Source organism: Engraulis encrasicolus, chromosome 12, assembly GCF_034702125.1.
Source record: "Engraulis encrasicolus isolate BLACKSEA-1 chromosome 12, IST_EnEncr_1.0, whole genome shotgun sequence".
In the NCBI taxonomy this organism is placed as follows: domain Eukaryota; kingdom Metazoa; phylum Chordata; class Actinopteri; order Clupeiformes; family Engraulidae; genus Engraulis; species Engraulis encrasicolus.
Window position 1 is genome coordinate 42,159,282 of NC_085868.1, and position 14,295 is coordinate 42,173,576.

The 14,295-nt window shown below is 44.1% G+C and overlaps 1 protein-coding gene across 3 annotated transcripts in view; it reads left to right on the forward strand.

The window, feature by feature from the left end:
• Positions 1-12,328, forward strand: part of pip5k1ba (phosphatidylinositol-4-phosphate 5-kinase, type I, beta a) — a 33,304-nt gene extending 20,976 nt beyond the window's left edge. For 2 of the 3 annotated variants that reach the window (XM_063212731.1, XM_063212732.1), the window contains exons 7-16: positions 1-104; positions 1,297-1,389; positions 5,586-5,779; positions 6,268-6,348; positions 6,790-6,838; positions 7,035-7,119; positions 7,556-7,708; positions 8,661-8,757; positions 9,446-9,563; positions 10,259-12,328. The exon at positions 1-104 is cut by the window's left edge and continues 103 nt beyond it. In XM_063212731.1, the coding sequence (XP_063068801.1) occupies positions 1-104; positions 1,297-1,389; positions 5,586-5,779; positions 6,268-6,348; positions 6,790-6,838; positions 7,035-7,119; positions 7,556-7,708; positions 8,661-8,757; positions 9,446-9,563; positions 10,259-10,261 (977 nt within the window). In that variant the 3' untranslated portion in view covers positions 10,262-12,328. The remainder of the gene's footprint in view (positions 105-1,296; positions 1,390-5,585; positions 5,780-6,267; positions 6,349-6,789; positions 6,839-7,034; positions 7,120-7,555; positions 7,709-8,660; positions 8,758-9,445; positions 9,564-10,258) is intronic. The other variant, XM_063212733.1, reaches the window with a different exon arrangement.
• The last annotated feature ends 1,967 nt before the right edge of the window (positions 12,329-14,295 follow it).

Consider the following 14,295-nt stretch of genomic DNA (forward strand, 5'->3'; position numbering starts at 1 on the left):
TGCCGCGGGCGATGAGGATGCACTACAAGTACGACCTGAAGGGCTCCACCTACAAGCGGCGGGCGTCCCGGAAGGAGCGCACCAAGTCCTCGCCCACCTTCAAGGTAGGGCTGTAAATAATCATCCATACCAGGGCTTGACATTAACTTTTTCACTTGCCGGCCACCATGGCTAGTGGTTTCCCTGAGTCACTAGCCATTCAGTTATTCTACTAGCCACAAACGTGGTATTGTTTTATTTCTTTATCATGACGCCGTACATCTAACCTCAGAAGATGAGGTGCTAAAGCAGGAAGAAGATGAGTGCACAGCTTTCTACATTGAATCAAACAATCTAATCAAACAAAGAGAAACTTAGTAACTGAGCTTTTTCTTGAACTTCAATACAAACAATTGATACACACGGGGCAAAGTGCAGAATATAAGCTATTCTGATATGTTATACCAGAGAATAAGCTACCTGCCAAATTGGCTAGTGACACTGAAATTATTACCAGCCACAGCCAAGTTTTACCAGCATTTGGCCGGTTGGCAGGTGTCAGTGTCAAGGCCTGATCGATACGTATCAATGCCCCGATCCAAGGTCGACGATCGAATCTAATCGCATCGCATCGTGGGGCATTCTTAACCTCTTAAGATGCGGCTTTATACATTGTTGTTACCAGTATGGTAATGACCAAGTCGTGGTGCATTACTTAAGGGCCTGTGTTGTGTCATAGTATTGTAGTGCTATGGTAGTTACATTTCAATGAATATTACAGCGTGCCACTGGAGGTAGGTCGCGCATTAAGGGGCTACAGTGATGTTTCGGAGTAGATTCACCCTAGTGTCATTTGAGGCGTGACATCAGTCAAGTAGCCCAGCCAAAGTTTTTTCTACCTTGGCCGAACATTTGCCGAGTTACAGAGTGATCCCGAATAGCTTAGTACAAGCGCTAATGGATCTTGGCAGTATCTCCAAAGTTACCACACAAGCCGAATAGGGTGAATCTACTTCGATCCATCACTTTAAGTATCGAAAATAATCGAAATCGCTGGCCCCTGCCCAATGCCCTAGCTCCATAACATGAAAGTAATTGGAAAAAAAATCTAATCTAAACTAGTGTCATATCGTGGGGCATTCTTAAGTATCGAAAATAATCGAATCGCTGACTTAAGAAATCAATTTAAAATCATATCATCATAGAGGCTGTGATTTACACCCCTAGTGGTGCCTGTGTGTTCATTAGTGTGTGTGTGTGTGTGTGTGTGTGTGTGTGTGTGTGTGTGTGTGTGTGTGTGTGTGTGTGTGTGTGTAGGACCTGGATTTTCAGGAGATGATGCAGGACGGGATCTTCTTCGACCCGGACACACACAGCGCCCTGATGAAGACGCTGCAGAGAGACTGTAGAGTAAGTACACACACACACACACACACACACACACACACACACACACACACACACACACACACACACACACACACACACAGCACCCTGATGAAGACCCTGAAGAGAGACTGTCGGGTAAAATAACACACACACACACACACACACACACACACACACACACACACACACACACACACACACACACACACACACACACACACACACACACACACACACACACACACACTATCCCTTTGTTCATATACATACGCACCCGCCTACTCACACACAAACAAACAAACTGAGCTGTTTAGTATACACACATATGCTCCCAGAACATCCAAACTCACACATACAAATGTACTGTACCGTATCCCCCCAATACAAACAACTTGCCTCTCCACATGAGAACGTGTGTTGGGGGAACAGCTGTGTCATCAGTGTGTTGCGTAAACATGCAAAATAAGTATTTGGCTGATCTGTTCCTGGCAGGCTTTGGTTGGTGGGCTCAGGATGTGTGTGTGTGTGTGTGTGTGTGTGTGTGTGTGTGTGTGTGTGTGTGTGTGTGTGTGTGTGTGTGTGTGTGTGTGTGTGTGTGTGTGTGTGTGTGTGAGAGAGAGAGAGAGAGAGAGAGAGAGAGAGAGAGAGAGAGAGAGAGAGAGAGAGAGAGAGAGAGAGCGAGAGAGAGAGAACGAGAGAGAGAGAGCGAATGAGAGAGAGCGAATGAGAGAGAGAGAGACTTTGGCTCCTTTGCGTGGCTTGAGTAAGATTAGGGACTGTACCTCTCTCTCATAGCAACACACACACACACACACACACACACACACACACACACACACACACACACACACACACACACACACACACACACACACACACACACACACACACACACACAGAATGCCACACTGCGTACCACTCCCTGCCCAGAGCCATTAAAGAGCTTAGTGATTTGACGCACGGCAGTCGTGACTATGTAGCAGTGTTGGGGGGTCCACACACACACGCACAGAAATGCACACGCACACAGGCTTTAATTAATGCGTGAGTTGTGATGTAATCAGTCATCTGATGTTTTTAAAGTGCAGTACATACGTACAGCACATAACTTAACTGGTGATTTGATTTTGCATGGTCATGGTGATGTGTGAAATGTTTAGATTTGGGGATTACCCCCCCACACACACACACACATCCCCCACGCACCCCTTCCCTTATGCTATGAAGTCATAGCTACTTAGAGGTTGGGGGAGTCACGCTAAGATTCCAGTTACATGTACAGCTGTTGGTAGTTCATTCTGCTCGCGTCATCCACGCAGGCCGGCAGTCAGTCTGCCGCGTGTTCCAATGTGCATTTACACCTTGTGACCATTTAATAATAGTAATACTTTCGTTTTATATAGCGCCTTTCAAAACACCCAAGGACGCTTCACAGAGTGTTGTGTTGGAAAGTGTGAGTGTGTGTGCGCGTCAGTGTGTGAGCGTGTGTGTGAATGCATGTAAGTGAAAGTGCATTTTAGAATGCAGGGAGCAGCATAGCAATATGTGTGTGTGCTCAAATAACTGTAAAACACAGTCCTACACCGTCCAATCATGGGTATTATAGGGTTTTTTTCATAATAAAAACTGGTCCTTTCGTTTACACATGAATGGAGTTTTACCAACAGAGTTTTTTAAGTGAAGTGAAAGCCCCACTGGCACACTCCAACTCCCATTGTCATTGTGACACAGCACTCCTCAACACACAAGTGCACACCGCACACAATCTGCATTTATGCCTAACCCCTGCAAGGGGGCAGCCGCCAAAGGCGCCCCAAGGGAGCAGGACGGTACCATGCTCAGGGTACCTCAGTCATGGAGGAGGATGGGGGAGAGCACATAAATATAAAAAAACTATTTTAAATTTAGATGAAAAAAAAGTGTGCATAGGTGGCGCTTTATCTTAGCGTTGCTATAGCGATGTTGAATAGCTGAGATTTTGGGGAGTTGTCCTACTCCTCCTGGCTCAGGGTAAATCGAGCCAAGATGTTTGTAATTCCCCTACTCCTCTCTTTCACATTGGAGGTTATCTTATACTGGCTTTAAAAAGAACACACTCTGGCATATTTTCCTTTTGCCTCGCTGCTTTAAAGGTGCACTGTGTAAGATGGTGGTGCAGAGTGGCCAGAGTAGGTATTGCAACTATGCAGCTCATTGAAACTGTGCTGCCTATTGCCAAATTTGATCTTTTCATGAATAGTTTCTGAATAATAAACCAATATTTACTAGTATGGCCAAGGCACGGTAAGTTTATTTCTGGCCACCGTCCTACACAGTGCACCTTTAATGAGAACCCAGTTGGTTATCTGCCCCCTAGATGATACGTCCAGTATAGTGCGAAGTGCTCCGGTCGTCCTAAAACAAGTATGTGAGCTTGGTCACATGTGGTTGCATGCATAGTTTTACTGTAGGCACACAAGCATAGTATCTTCGGCCTAAGTGGCATCAACTGGTGAACATGATACTCCCGACCGGTTTTTTGTTTTTGATTGACAACTTAGCAAACATTGCAAATATACTTTCCATAGTTAAATCTGACTGTGTACTCTGGCATGAAAAAAATGTTAACGTTTGAAGGATTTAAAACATTTTTAAGATTTTTTAGCTGGCATGTCAGCTGGCAGCTCCAGAAATGCCTAGCATCGCTTTATCATACAGTACATGATTTAAGCGATATAAAATGAAATAATATTTCAACCACATATTGATTTTTGTCGCATGTTTTTGTAATGAGTTATATGAGGAACTCCTGGTTAACAGGAGTTTCACTTCCTGTAGGAGGGGTTGACACCTACAAAAATACCTTTACAAACACACACACACACACACACACACACACACACACACACACACACACACACACACACACACACACACACACACACACACACACACACACACACACACACACACACCAGATGGACAAATGGGGTAAAGTATCTGACCTACATAAGATACCAGAGGACACATGCCACGAAAGCATGTTTGTGGACATACAGTATATGTTTGTGTGTTTATGTTGTGACCTGCATACTGCGCATACAGTGAGCATGCATGTGTGTCTGTGTGCAGGGCCGCTGACATCTTTGGTCGGGCCCAGGACAAATTCAGTTGAATGGGCCCCTCATTCAATACATACAATGTAATGAGAGCCCAATTCTGGGACCCTCCTCTCCCTGGGCCCGGGACAACTGACCCCTTTGCCACCCCCTGTCGGCGTCCCGGTGTGCGTGTGTGTGTGTCTAAATGATTGTTTCCCAACCAGGGGTACGTGTACCACTAGGGGTACGCGAGCACATTGCAGGGGGTACGTGGAGAAATTTAATTTGAACAAATGTATGGAGCATAGTTACATTAGGATAGAGGAAGAGATATAGAACATGGGTTAGGGGGTACTCGTGGTGCAACAAAAAGGCATAGGGGGTACACAAGACAAAAAAGGTTGGGAAACGCTGGTCTAAATGATTGTGAAGTCTCTTATCGTGTTCACATGCTCCCCCTGCTGGGCATACGGGGAGCCTGCTACACAACTGGCTTTTATGGTGTCTGCAAGTGCTTTTATACTAACACACGGTTTGTAATATGTGACAATGGCTATGTTTACATGACGTTTCTAATTCCGAATTGAGTAGTTCCGTCGAGTTTACTTTGATCTGTCATTTAATTTCGAATTGTGAAGTGTTTACATGTCGTTTTCAAAGCGGAATTAAGTTTTATTCAGAATTAAAGTGAATTCTGAAATAAATGTATCATGGAAACAAGGCCAATGTTTATTATCAAGGATGTGTGTGTGTGTGTGTGTGTGTGTGTGTGTGTGTGTGTGTGTGTGCCTGTATGTGTGTGTGTGTGTGTGTGTGTGTGTGTGTGTGTGTGTGTGCCTGTATGTGTGTGTGTGTGTGTGTGTGTGTGTGTGTGTGTGTATGTGTGTGTGTGTGTGTGTGTGTAGGTTATGGAGAGCTTTAAGGTTTGTAATATGTGACAATAATGTTTAATAACAAGGATGTGTGTGTATGTGTGTGTGTGTGTGTGTGTGTGCGTGTGTGTGATTGCATTTGCGTGTCTATGCGTGTGTGTGTGTGTGTGTGTGTGTGTGTGTGTGTGTGTATGCGCGCGCCTGTGTGTTTGTGCGTGTGTGTCTATGCGTGTGTGCATGTGTCTATGCACGTGTGTCTGTGTAGGTTCTGGAGAGTTTCAAGATCATGGACTACAGCTTGTTGCTGGGGGTGCATGTTCTGGAGCGGGGGTTACGGGAGAGGGGAGGCCGGGGCGACAGCAAGAAGCAGAAGGTGCTCTACTCTACCGCACTCGAGTCCATCCAGGGCGACGGGAAGGCCTCCCTCAAACCCTCCAAACCCATGCTCGACGACGAGACGTGAGTCCTACTAAATAGTATTATACAGTGGTCTACAAACCCATGCTCGACGACGAGACGTGAGTCCCGTATTATACTGAATAGTATCATACATAATACACACATACGTATGTTCCAAACCCATGCTCGACGACGAGACCTGAGTACGGTATTATACATACAAAGTATTAACATAATATGTATTATTCTACATACTAAAACTCCAAAACCCATGCTCAATGATCAGACATGAGTCCAGCATTATAATTTAGTAATACATACTACAATTTATTGTGCAGCATATCAGTGGTCTCCAATTATTTTTCCCCAAGGGCCAAATTATGAGGGCCAAACATATCGCCATAATGTCTGGATCTGTAATCCTTCCCTGTGTGACGACGATCCAAATAAAAGTACTGAACTGTGTGTGTGTGTGTGTGTGTGTGTGTGTGTGTGTGTGTGTGTGTGTGTGTGTGTGTGTGTGTGTGTGTGTGTGTGTGTGTGTTTAGGCTGGGTGGCATTCCTGCCAAGCATAAAGATGAGAAGTTGCTGATTTTCCTGGGGATCATTGACATTCTGCAGTCCTACAGGTCAGTTCACCCATTGATGCCTAAAGCGTGTGCAAAAAACTCCTGCTGAATGCCTAAGCCCTTGTTGGGAAAGTTGCCCTCAGCCTATAAAAACCTAAAAATATCTTAGCCTCTGATGCACATAAAAACATGAAATAAGTTGCACTTAAACCATAAGACCCTCAGCTTGCATTAGAATGTGTCCATTCAGCTGTAACATACCCACATTTGTATGAAAAAAGCTAAAATCTCAGGAGCCTGAATGCAGCGTATATGTGTCTCCAGGCACCAAAGGTCAAACAACATGTACGAGTCATCAGGCTAAAATGGGTTAATTAATGTCCGCGGTTTGGTTGAGTTGTGCACCCATCAGCTTTTTCTTATATCTTTGAGAGAATGTGAAAGGTGTTGTTGATGTAATACCAATAGTAACGCTCATCATTATTATTTACAAATTTGTAGATTCATCAAGAAAGTGGAGCACTCGTGGAAAGCCCTAGTTCATGATGGGGTAAGACTGCTGTGTGTTTGTGTGTGTGTGTGTGTGTGTGTGTGTGTGTGTGTGTGTGTGTGTGTGTGTGTGTGTGTGTGTGTGTGTGTGTGTGTGTGTGTGTGTGTCTGTGTGTGCATGCGCCAAGAGAGATATACATGATGTTCTGCATCCTGAAAATATAAAGAACATGTTTATGTGTGTGTGTGTCTTCTAGGACACCATCTCTGTGCACAGGCCCAATTTTTATGCCGATCGATTCCTGAGGTTTATGGGCAGTACAGTCTTCAAGAAGGTCCACCGTGAGTAGTAGAGCATCTCTGTCTCTCTTACACACACACATACATACACATACACACACACACACACACACACACACACACACACACACACACACACACACACACACACACACACACACACACACACACACACACACACACACACACACACACACACACACAATTTCTCTCTCTTACTAGGCAAAATGCCATGTATTACAACCTGTGTCTATTACTCTTTCTGTCACTATCAAGTTCTCAGTCCCTTCGTCTGTCTGTCTCTTTCTCTCTCTCTGTGTCCTGTAGCGTTGCGAGGGATGACGTTTCATAGGAAGCGCGCACACACACACACACACAGACACACAGACACAAACACACACACAGTCTATTATTCTCCCTCCCTCTGTTAATCTATCTGTCTGTTTCTCTCTCTCTGTCTGTCTCTTTCCCTGTCTAGCATTGAGAGGGATGTCGTCTCGTAGGAAGCGTGCCTCTCTGCAGAAGGGGCCTCAGCGGTCCGCCTCGCAGGAGATGCTCTCTACACACACGGAGGAGGAACAGCAGCAGCAGGGACGCAAGACCCAGAGCATGGCCAGCCTGGACAGCCCAGGTCACCACAACAGACCACACCACACCTCCCACAATACATAAACATAAACAAAAACATAATACAATTCAATACAACACAATACAAAACAATACTGATACTACATGTATTTATATAGGCCTAGCGCAAGACCCAGAGCCTGGTCAGCCTCGCGTTCACGCGTCACCACACCACACATCCCACAATGCACTGCACATGTGTAACGGATGCCAACAATCAGACTGCGGCGGTAGAATGTTAACAGGGCTCTAAATTAACTTTTAAACTTTTTCGATAGCCCAGGTAGCCACACCACACCACACCTCCCACAATGCACTACACATGTGTTATGGATGCCAACTAGCAGAGTCTGGCGGTAGAACGTTAGTAAAACCTCCCTCCGCAAGGCCCATGCAGATAAGGTGGCCTCGACAGCCCAGGTCACCACACTTCTCCACACCAATCCTCCCACAATACAATACAATACAATACAATACAATGAATACAATACAATAGAATACAATAGATGTATTTATATAGTGCAGTATCACAATTATTAAGTTGACTCAAGGCGCTTTCAAACACACACACACACACACACACACAATACAATAGAATACAATAGATGTATTTATATAGTGCAGTATCACAATTATTAAGTTGACTCAAGGCGCTTTCAAACACACACACACACACACACACACACACACACACACACACACACCAGCTGTGGAGGCTGCCGTACGGCGCCAATTGTCTGGAGTTCACGTGAGAAAGTGGACACACACCATTTGATTCGCCGTGGCGACCTGATGGCAGTTGAGCAGTCAGAATGGAACACTGAATTTCGTCTCTTTTTGCCTCGCTCATTTCGCCTGCTATATATCCCTATGGTTACTGCACTCCTGTTTGCTGCAGTATGGCGGTATCTGTGTATGGCTGTGTGTGTTGACTTGTGTATTTTTTATGTGTACAGAAATGTCCAGCGGAGTCCAACCTGACGTGGTGCCATCAACGGCCGTCCTGAGTGAGGCGTGTTCCGCCCTCTCTCTGTCCTCAGCGGAAGATGACAGGTAGCTCGTCATGCCTGATTGATGCCAACACACATAGGGGTCGTCATTCCACGCCGAATCACTGAATCATCCCGCACGACCATCTCAGATTTGGCTGAAAAAAATCAAGGAGATTCACACACTTCCCAAAGGGACAAGTGGAACATTATAGCCAGAGAGAGTAGAGAGAGAGAGGTTCCGTTGGCCCATTGTTTCCGGGTTCTATTATTGCAAGGGGGAGAGGGGGGAAATCCCCCTTTAGGCAGACCTAGGCAGACCTAAGGACTGTTCTATTCAATGCTAGGAGCATTATGTCAAGCCCCTTTAGGCAGACCGGAACCTGGTCATGTTAGGTGCCCATAGCAACCTATTACATTAGCATATCTCTATACTTAAAGAATCTCTGTTATAGCTCCCAACTCCTTACTGTAAAGTTTTGTCTTGTGTTTGGATGCTTCTGTGATGAGTTGGCATGGAGTGACCCATAGGCCTGCCGTATCTTTGCATGTGAACCACAGTTTTCATGCATTACAAGGATGAGAGTATGCATATCAGCAACGTATAGTAAAACATCCAATGCTTATTAGCTTCCTGAAAGCCCACAGGGTTACAATGTCAAATCATCTATTGATAGTTATTATTATGATTGTTATTGTTGTTCCTCGTGGTACAAATGGTCCTTTAATGTCTGTTGTCGTGGCGACCACAGGGATGAGCGGCGTGGGTCCAGCGCCACTCTCGTCCTTTCCTCCACGCCCCCGGCGAAAACCCCGCCCACGTCCCCCTCCTCCAACTGCTCCGAGCTGGATGTCTACTTGGTGAGCCCTGTGCGTGACTTTGTGAGCATGTCTAGTCGTGTGTGTTGTGTGTAGTGAATGTAAGTTGTCAAATAGAAGAGTACGACACTGCTTCTTTAGGATTCACCACTTTATTTTTGGTGTGCTGACGTTTCGGCATTAGGCCTTCATCAGAGTCTGAGTGATGAGGGCTGAGTGCCGAAACGTCAGCACACCAAAAATGAAGTGATGAATCCTAAAGAAGCTGTATCACGCTCTTCTATTTGACAACGGATGACTGAAGTACTCCGAAAAGCTGAACCTGCTGAAAAAGAAACCTACAAGGTGTGCGGGCCCTCGCAAAACTTTGTTTGTGTGTAGTGAATGTAAGTTTGTTTGTAGTTGTGCTTGAAAGGATGCACACAAATTCATTGGGAATTTAATTAGGAATGCAATTGCACGTGTAGTTGTGTTTTTTAAAAAAAACAAATCAATCGGGAATCTTATGAGGGGGCGGCAGCAATGTGTGTGCTTTTTATATTGTCTTGCTTTTAAGTTGTTAAGTTGTTTTAGTTGATTCTATTTTCATGTTGTGCAATTGTCTTTAGTCTGTTGCACAAAATTGTTAATAAAGAGATTCTGCACTTGCCAGGAATGCACTCTATGTAGCCTACTGTGACATGAACATGAACATGTGCATTTGTGTGTGTGTGTGTGTGTTTATGTGTGTGTTTATGTTCCTCTAGTGACCGAGAGCAGGGTTCTCCTAATGAAGACTAGAAACGACATGTGACGCGTGGCCTCTTCATCCATGCTCCAACAGCGACCTCTGCTGGGCAGAGTCCACGCTGCATCCACCACCGAGGCCTTTCACTGTCTCCTATACACTGCTGCTACTACTACGCCCTGAGTAGGCCTCAACTAGCATCACCTAACCAAGTGATGGTGATAATCAGGGACTGCCAAACGACCCCTGAGTGATGATTATCAGGCATTACCAGATGAACCGTCCTTCACTTCAGATTATGAGTCGAGACGTCAAACAGATGAACCGCTAGTTAGGATTACAACGCGGCACTAGCCAAACAAATGAACTCTGAGTGACTGTCATTCGGACAGATAGAGCTCGTCTACGTTGTAATGGCTTCTTCGGTCAAGCCATTAGTGTCCAATCACATGTTTTATTTTCCTCCATTTGTGCGGACCTGGATATTCTTGTGCAGAGCACTCTTCAAATCAACCGTTAAGGACATGAACTATGTAAATGTGTGCCATATATGTGTGTCCGGCCTCTCCACCTAAAGGCAGTCTGTCTAATCTGAATCCTTTCCCATTTCATGTAATCTCCATCCATGCCCCTCCCCCTTACTGCAGTTCCCTCCGTCTCTTAAGCCCTGTCCCAGGGGCATAGCGGCAAATTGTGGGCCCTATGTACAATCAGCTCCAATGGACCCCCCCCCACCCCCCAGCCATATATCTACATAAATCAGACTGTTTGTGGGCCCCCTATACACATGGGGCCCTGGTGACTCAGTCCCACTTAACCCGCCCTGAACGACACCCCTGCCTTGCCCCATTCTCATCACGGCAGTGGCATCTCCCCCTCTTTGAACCCCTCTCCATGTCAAGGATCAAGGATCGTTTATCCATCACATTTGAAGCCAAGATTCAAGATTCAAGAGTTTGTTGTCATTGTCAAAAAAAGGCAACGGAATTGTGTTTGGGGTACAATACTTAGTAGCAGCAGGTTTTCAAAGCTAAGTGCACAAAAGGTAAAAGTGACACCAGTGCTTGACCCTCCCAGTCCCCCCTCCATCCCAAGCAGTAAAATATGCCTGTGTGGTACAGCCCTCCATGGGACCTAAGATCACAAAAAAATAATGAATGGGAAGAAGTCAATGGAGAGAAAGTTATTTTCTGGCCCAACTTGCCTTATTGGTTGAATTTCCCATGAAATGTTTGTCAATTTTAAATGATGACTTTTGGGCACACTTTTTTCACAGACTAATACAGTGTAGTTACTAGTAGTTACTACTAGTAGTTATGTGCATTTGTGTGAATTCATCAATAATGTAAATAATGTTCTTAAGCAGATTATGACATTATTTGCCATTTGTGTGCATAGCATAGAGCAGTGGTTCCCAACCTATGGGTCGGGACCCAACCTATGGGTCGCCAAAGATCCACAGTGGGTCGCGAAGCCCTCTTGATTTTAAGGGGTTTAATTTTAATACAAAATTTGAATAAATGACAAAGCATTTAAACTAATATATGGATAGAAGCAACAAAATGTATGTGATACATTAAACAGTTATTCTATATTTGACTGAAGACAATTTGAGGAATAAAATGATACAGTAACTACTGAGTTTTTGCAGAAAACACGCGCGCGATTGGGTCACCAAAGCTTAAAATGGTAAAAACATGGGTCCCTGAAGAAAAAGGTTGGGAACCACTGGCATAGAGAACTGTCTGAGTCACTGACTGATTGTGCATCAGCTCTAGCTTTTCTGGATCGCAGAGTTTGAAAGAGAGATGATTCAGACAGTGATGATGGGGAGGATGTAGCAGTCTTGCTGAGATGGCAGCATGTATACAGTAAATGGTGTGGTGTTAATTCAACACTTACAGAGTTCATTTAAATCCAAATGGACTCAAATGAACTCTGTAAGTGTTAAATGAGCACTGCAGAATTTACTGTGTAGTTGAAGGAGAGGATTGTGCACATCCCAGGAAACGGTGCAGGGCGAAGGCCAACTGTACTTTTCAAAGGCAGAAGTCTGCACACTTAATATGCTTTTCGTTGTCTTGTATTATTTCATAAATATAATATAATATTTAAGAAATAATAAAAGACAACAAAAAGGATTTGAAGTGTGCGGACTTCTCACTTTGAGAACTGAGATTGAAGCATGGTCACAGTTTTGGGAAATGTGCAGATGGTGCCTTCACTTTTACCCATGGAGTTTGTTTACATATGCGCCATGTAATAAATATACAGACCAGCATGATTGTTTCATGAAAGAGCACAAGTGTGTGGCTGGTTTAGGAAGATGGCATATTTATGAATCATATGCCATCTGTAAGTTATGCTTTATTTTATTTATAGCCATGCAAAGTTATGAATGCTTATACTGTATATGCTATGAAATATATGCATAGTGAATCTATGAGACACCATTCCTATCTGTGTTATAAAATACGTAATAAAAGGATAAGATGCCATTCCTGACTCTATTGTGCTGTATGTTGTATTTTTGATTGGAGATTATTTATCTTGGGTTTTGATTTATGTCCAGGGACAATTGGATTTCCTTGTACTGAATACCAAAAAACACACAAACATACATGACATCTGACATCTGCCATCTGTGCTTCTTTTCATTTGGAAATTAAATATTAGTCAAGAATGTAGGTTGCAGTTCCCTGTGACTATATGTACTCTGATTTTGGAAAGTAAAGCTGGCATGATGTTACCCTCCAATACCCTGAAATCTACTTTATTGGAAATTACAAGCACACATATCAGATATGACAGAGAACTAGTTGGTGGGAATGTCCTATAGTGCATAGTACATCAGAACCCTACAAGGATGATGTGTGACCACTATTTTGTCCTCTCATTGGCATTCTACTTGAGATTAGGTCTGGGGAGTTGCCTATTGTAAATTCCGTAGGGGGCAGAATACTTGGCTATTATGACACAGGGCCCATGATCTTGGGCCCATGATGAGTCATCCTCGCCAGACTGTCTTTCAGATCGAAATGATTGTGTAGAACTTAAGGCAGTAGGCCTATGGGAGTTCCCAGGCTAGCATTCTACAGTATACAAGTAGAATGCCAATGAGAAGACAAAACCAGAGATTCTTTAATAGAGATATGCCAACATAATAGGTTTCTATGGGCACCTAACATGACCAGGTTCCGGTCTGCCTAAAGGGGCGTGTCATAATGCTCCTACAATGAATAGAACAGTCCTTAGGTCTGCCTAGGTCTGCCTAAAGGGGGCCATAATAGAACCAGGAAACAATGGGCCAATGGAACCTCTCTGTCTCTACTCTCTCTGACAAAATAGTGGTCATACGTCATCCTTGCAGGGTTCTGATTCTCATAATACAACAATGTAATGGGCTATTTGACGGCCTGGTATGTCTCTCACCAATATGTAGGCTACTGAATATAGATTAAAAAGGAAGAGAATTTCAGTTCCCCACTGTGCACTTCCCTTCCCAATGCAGAACTGACCTAGAAGAGAATCAATGACCCATATCGCTCTCTATTGTATATCTTCTGTATATCTCCTGTGCACTTTGTATTTGCTTGTGATGTTGGCTTGATTATGTCCTCTTTTGAAAGTCGCTTTGGTTAAAAAGCGTCTGCCAAATGCAATGTAATGTAATGTAATGTAATATTGTGGTATTCACCAGGGCTTGACATTTACTCTAGCCCCTGTGGCTGGTGGTTTTCCCAACTCTCTAGCCATTCAGTGATTCTAGCCACAAATTTAATGTTGTTTTCGGCTACTCTGTATACCTAAATATAGTACCTAAATAAGGTAACTATCAAGTTGGCTAGTGACACTGAAATTATTACCAGCCACAGCCAAGTGTTACCAGCGCCGGTGTCAAGCCCTGGTATTCCCCTCATTTCCAAATGTGGATGCATACAGCTTTCACTCCGTCCAGCTACATGCAATACAACATGTCTGTCTGAAAAAAAATCCTGGACATTTCAAACTCAATCGACCTTTTTGCTTGAATGTAATGGTATCCTTCATTCATTG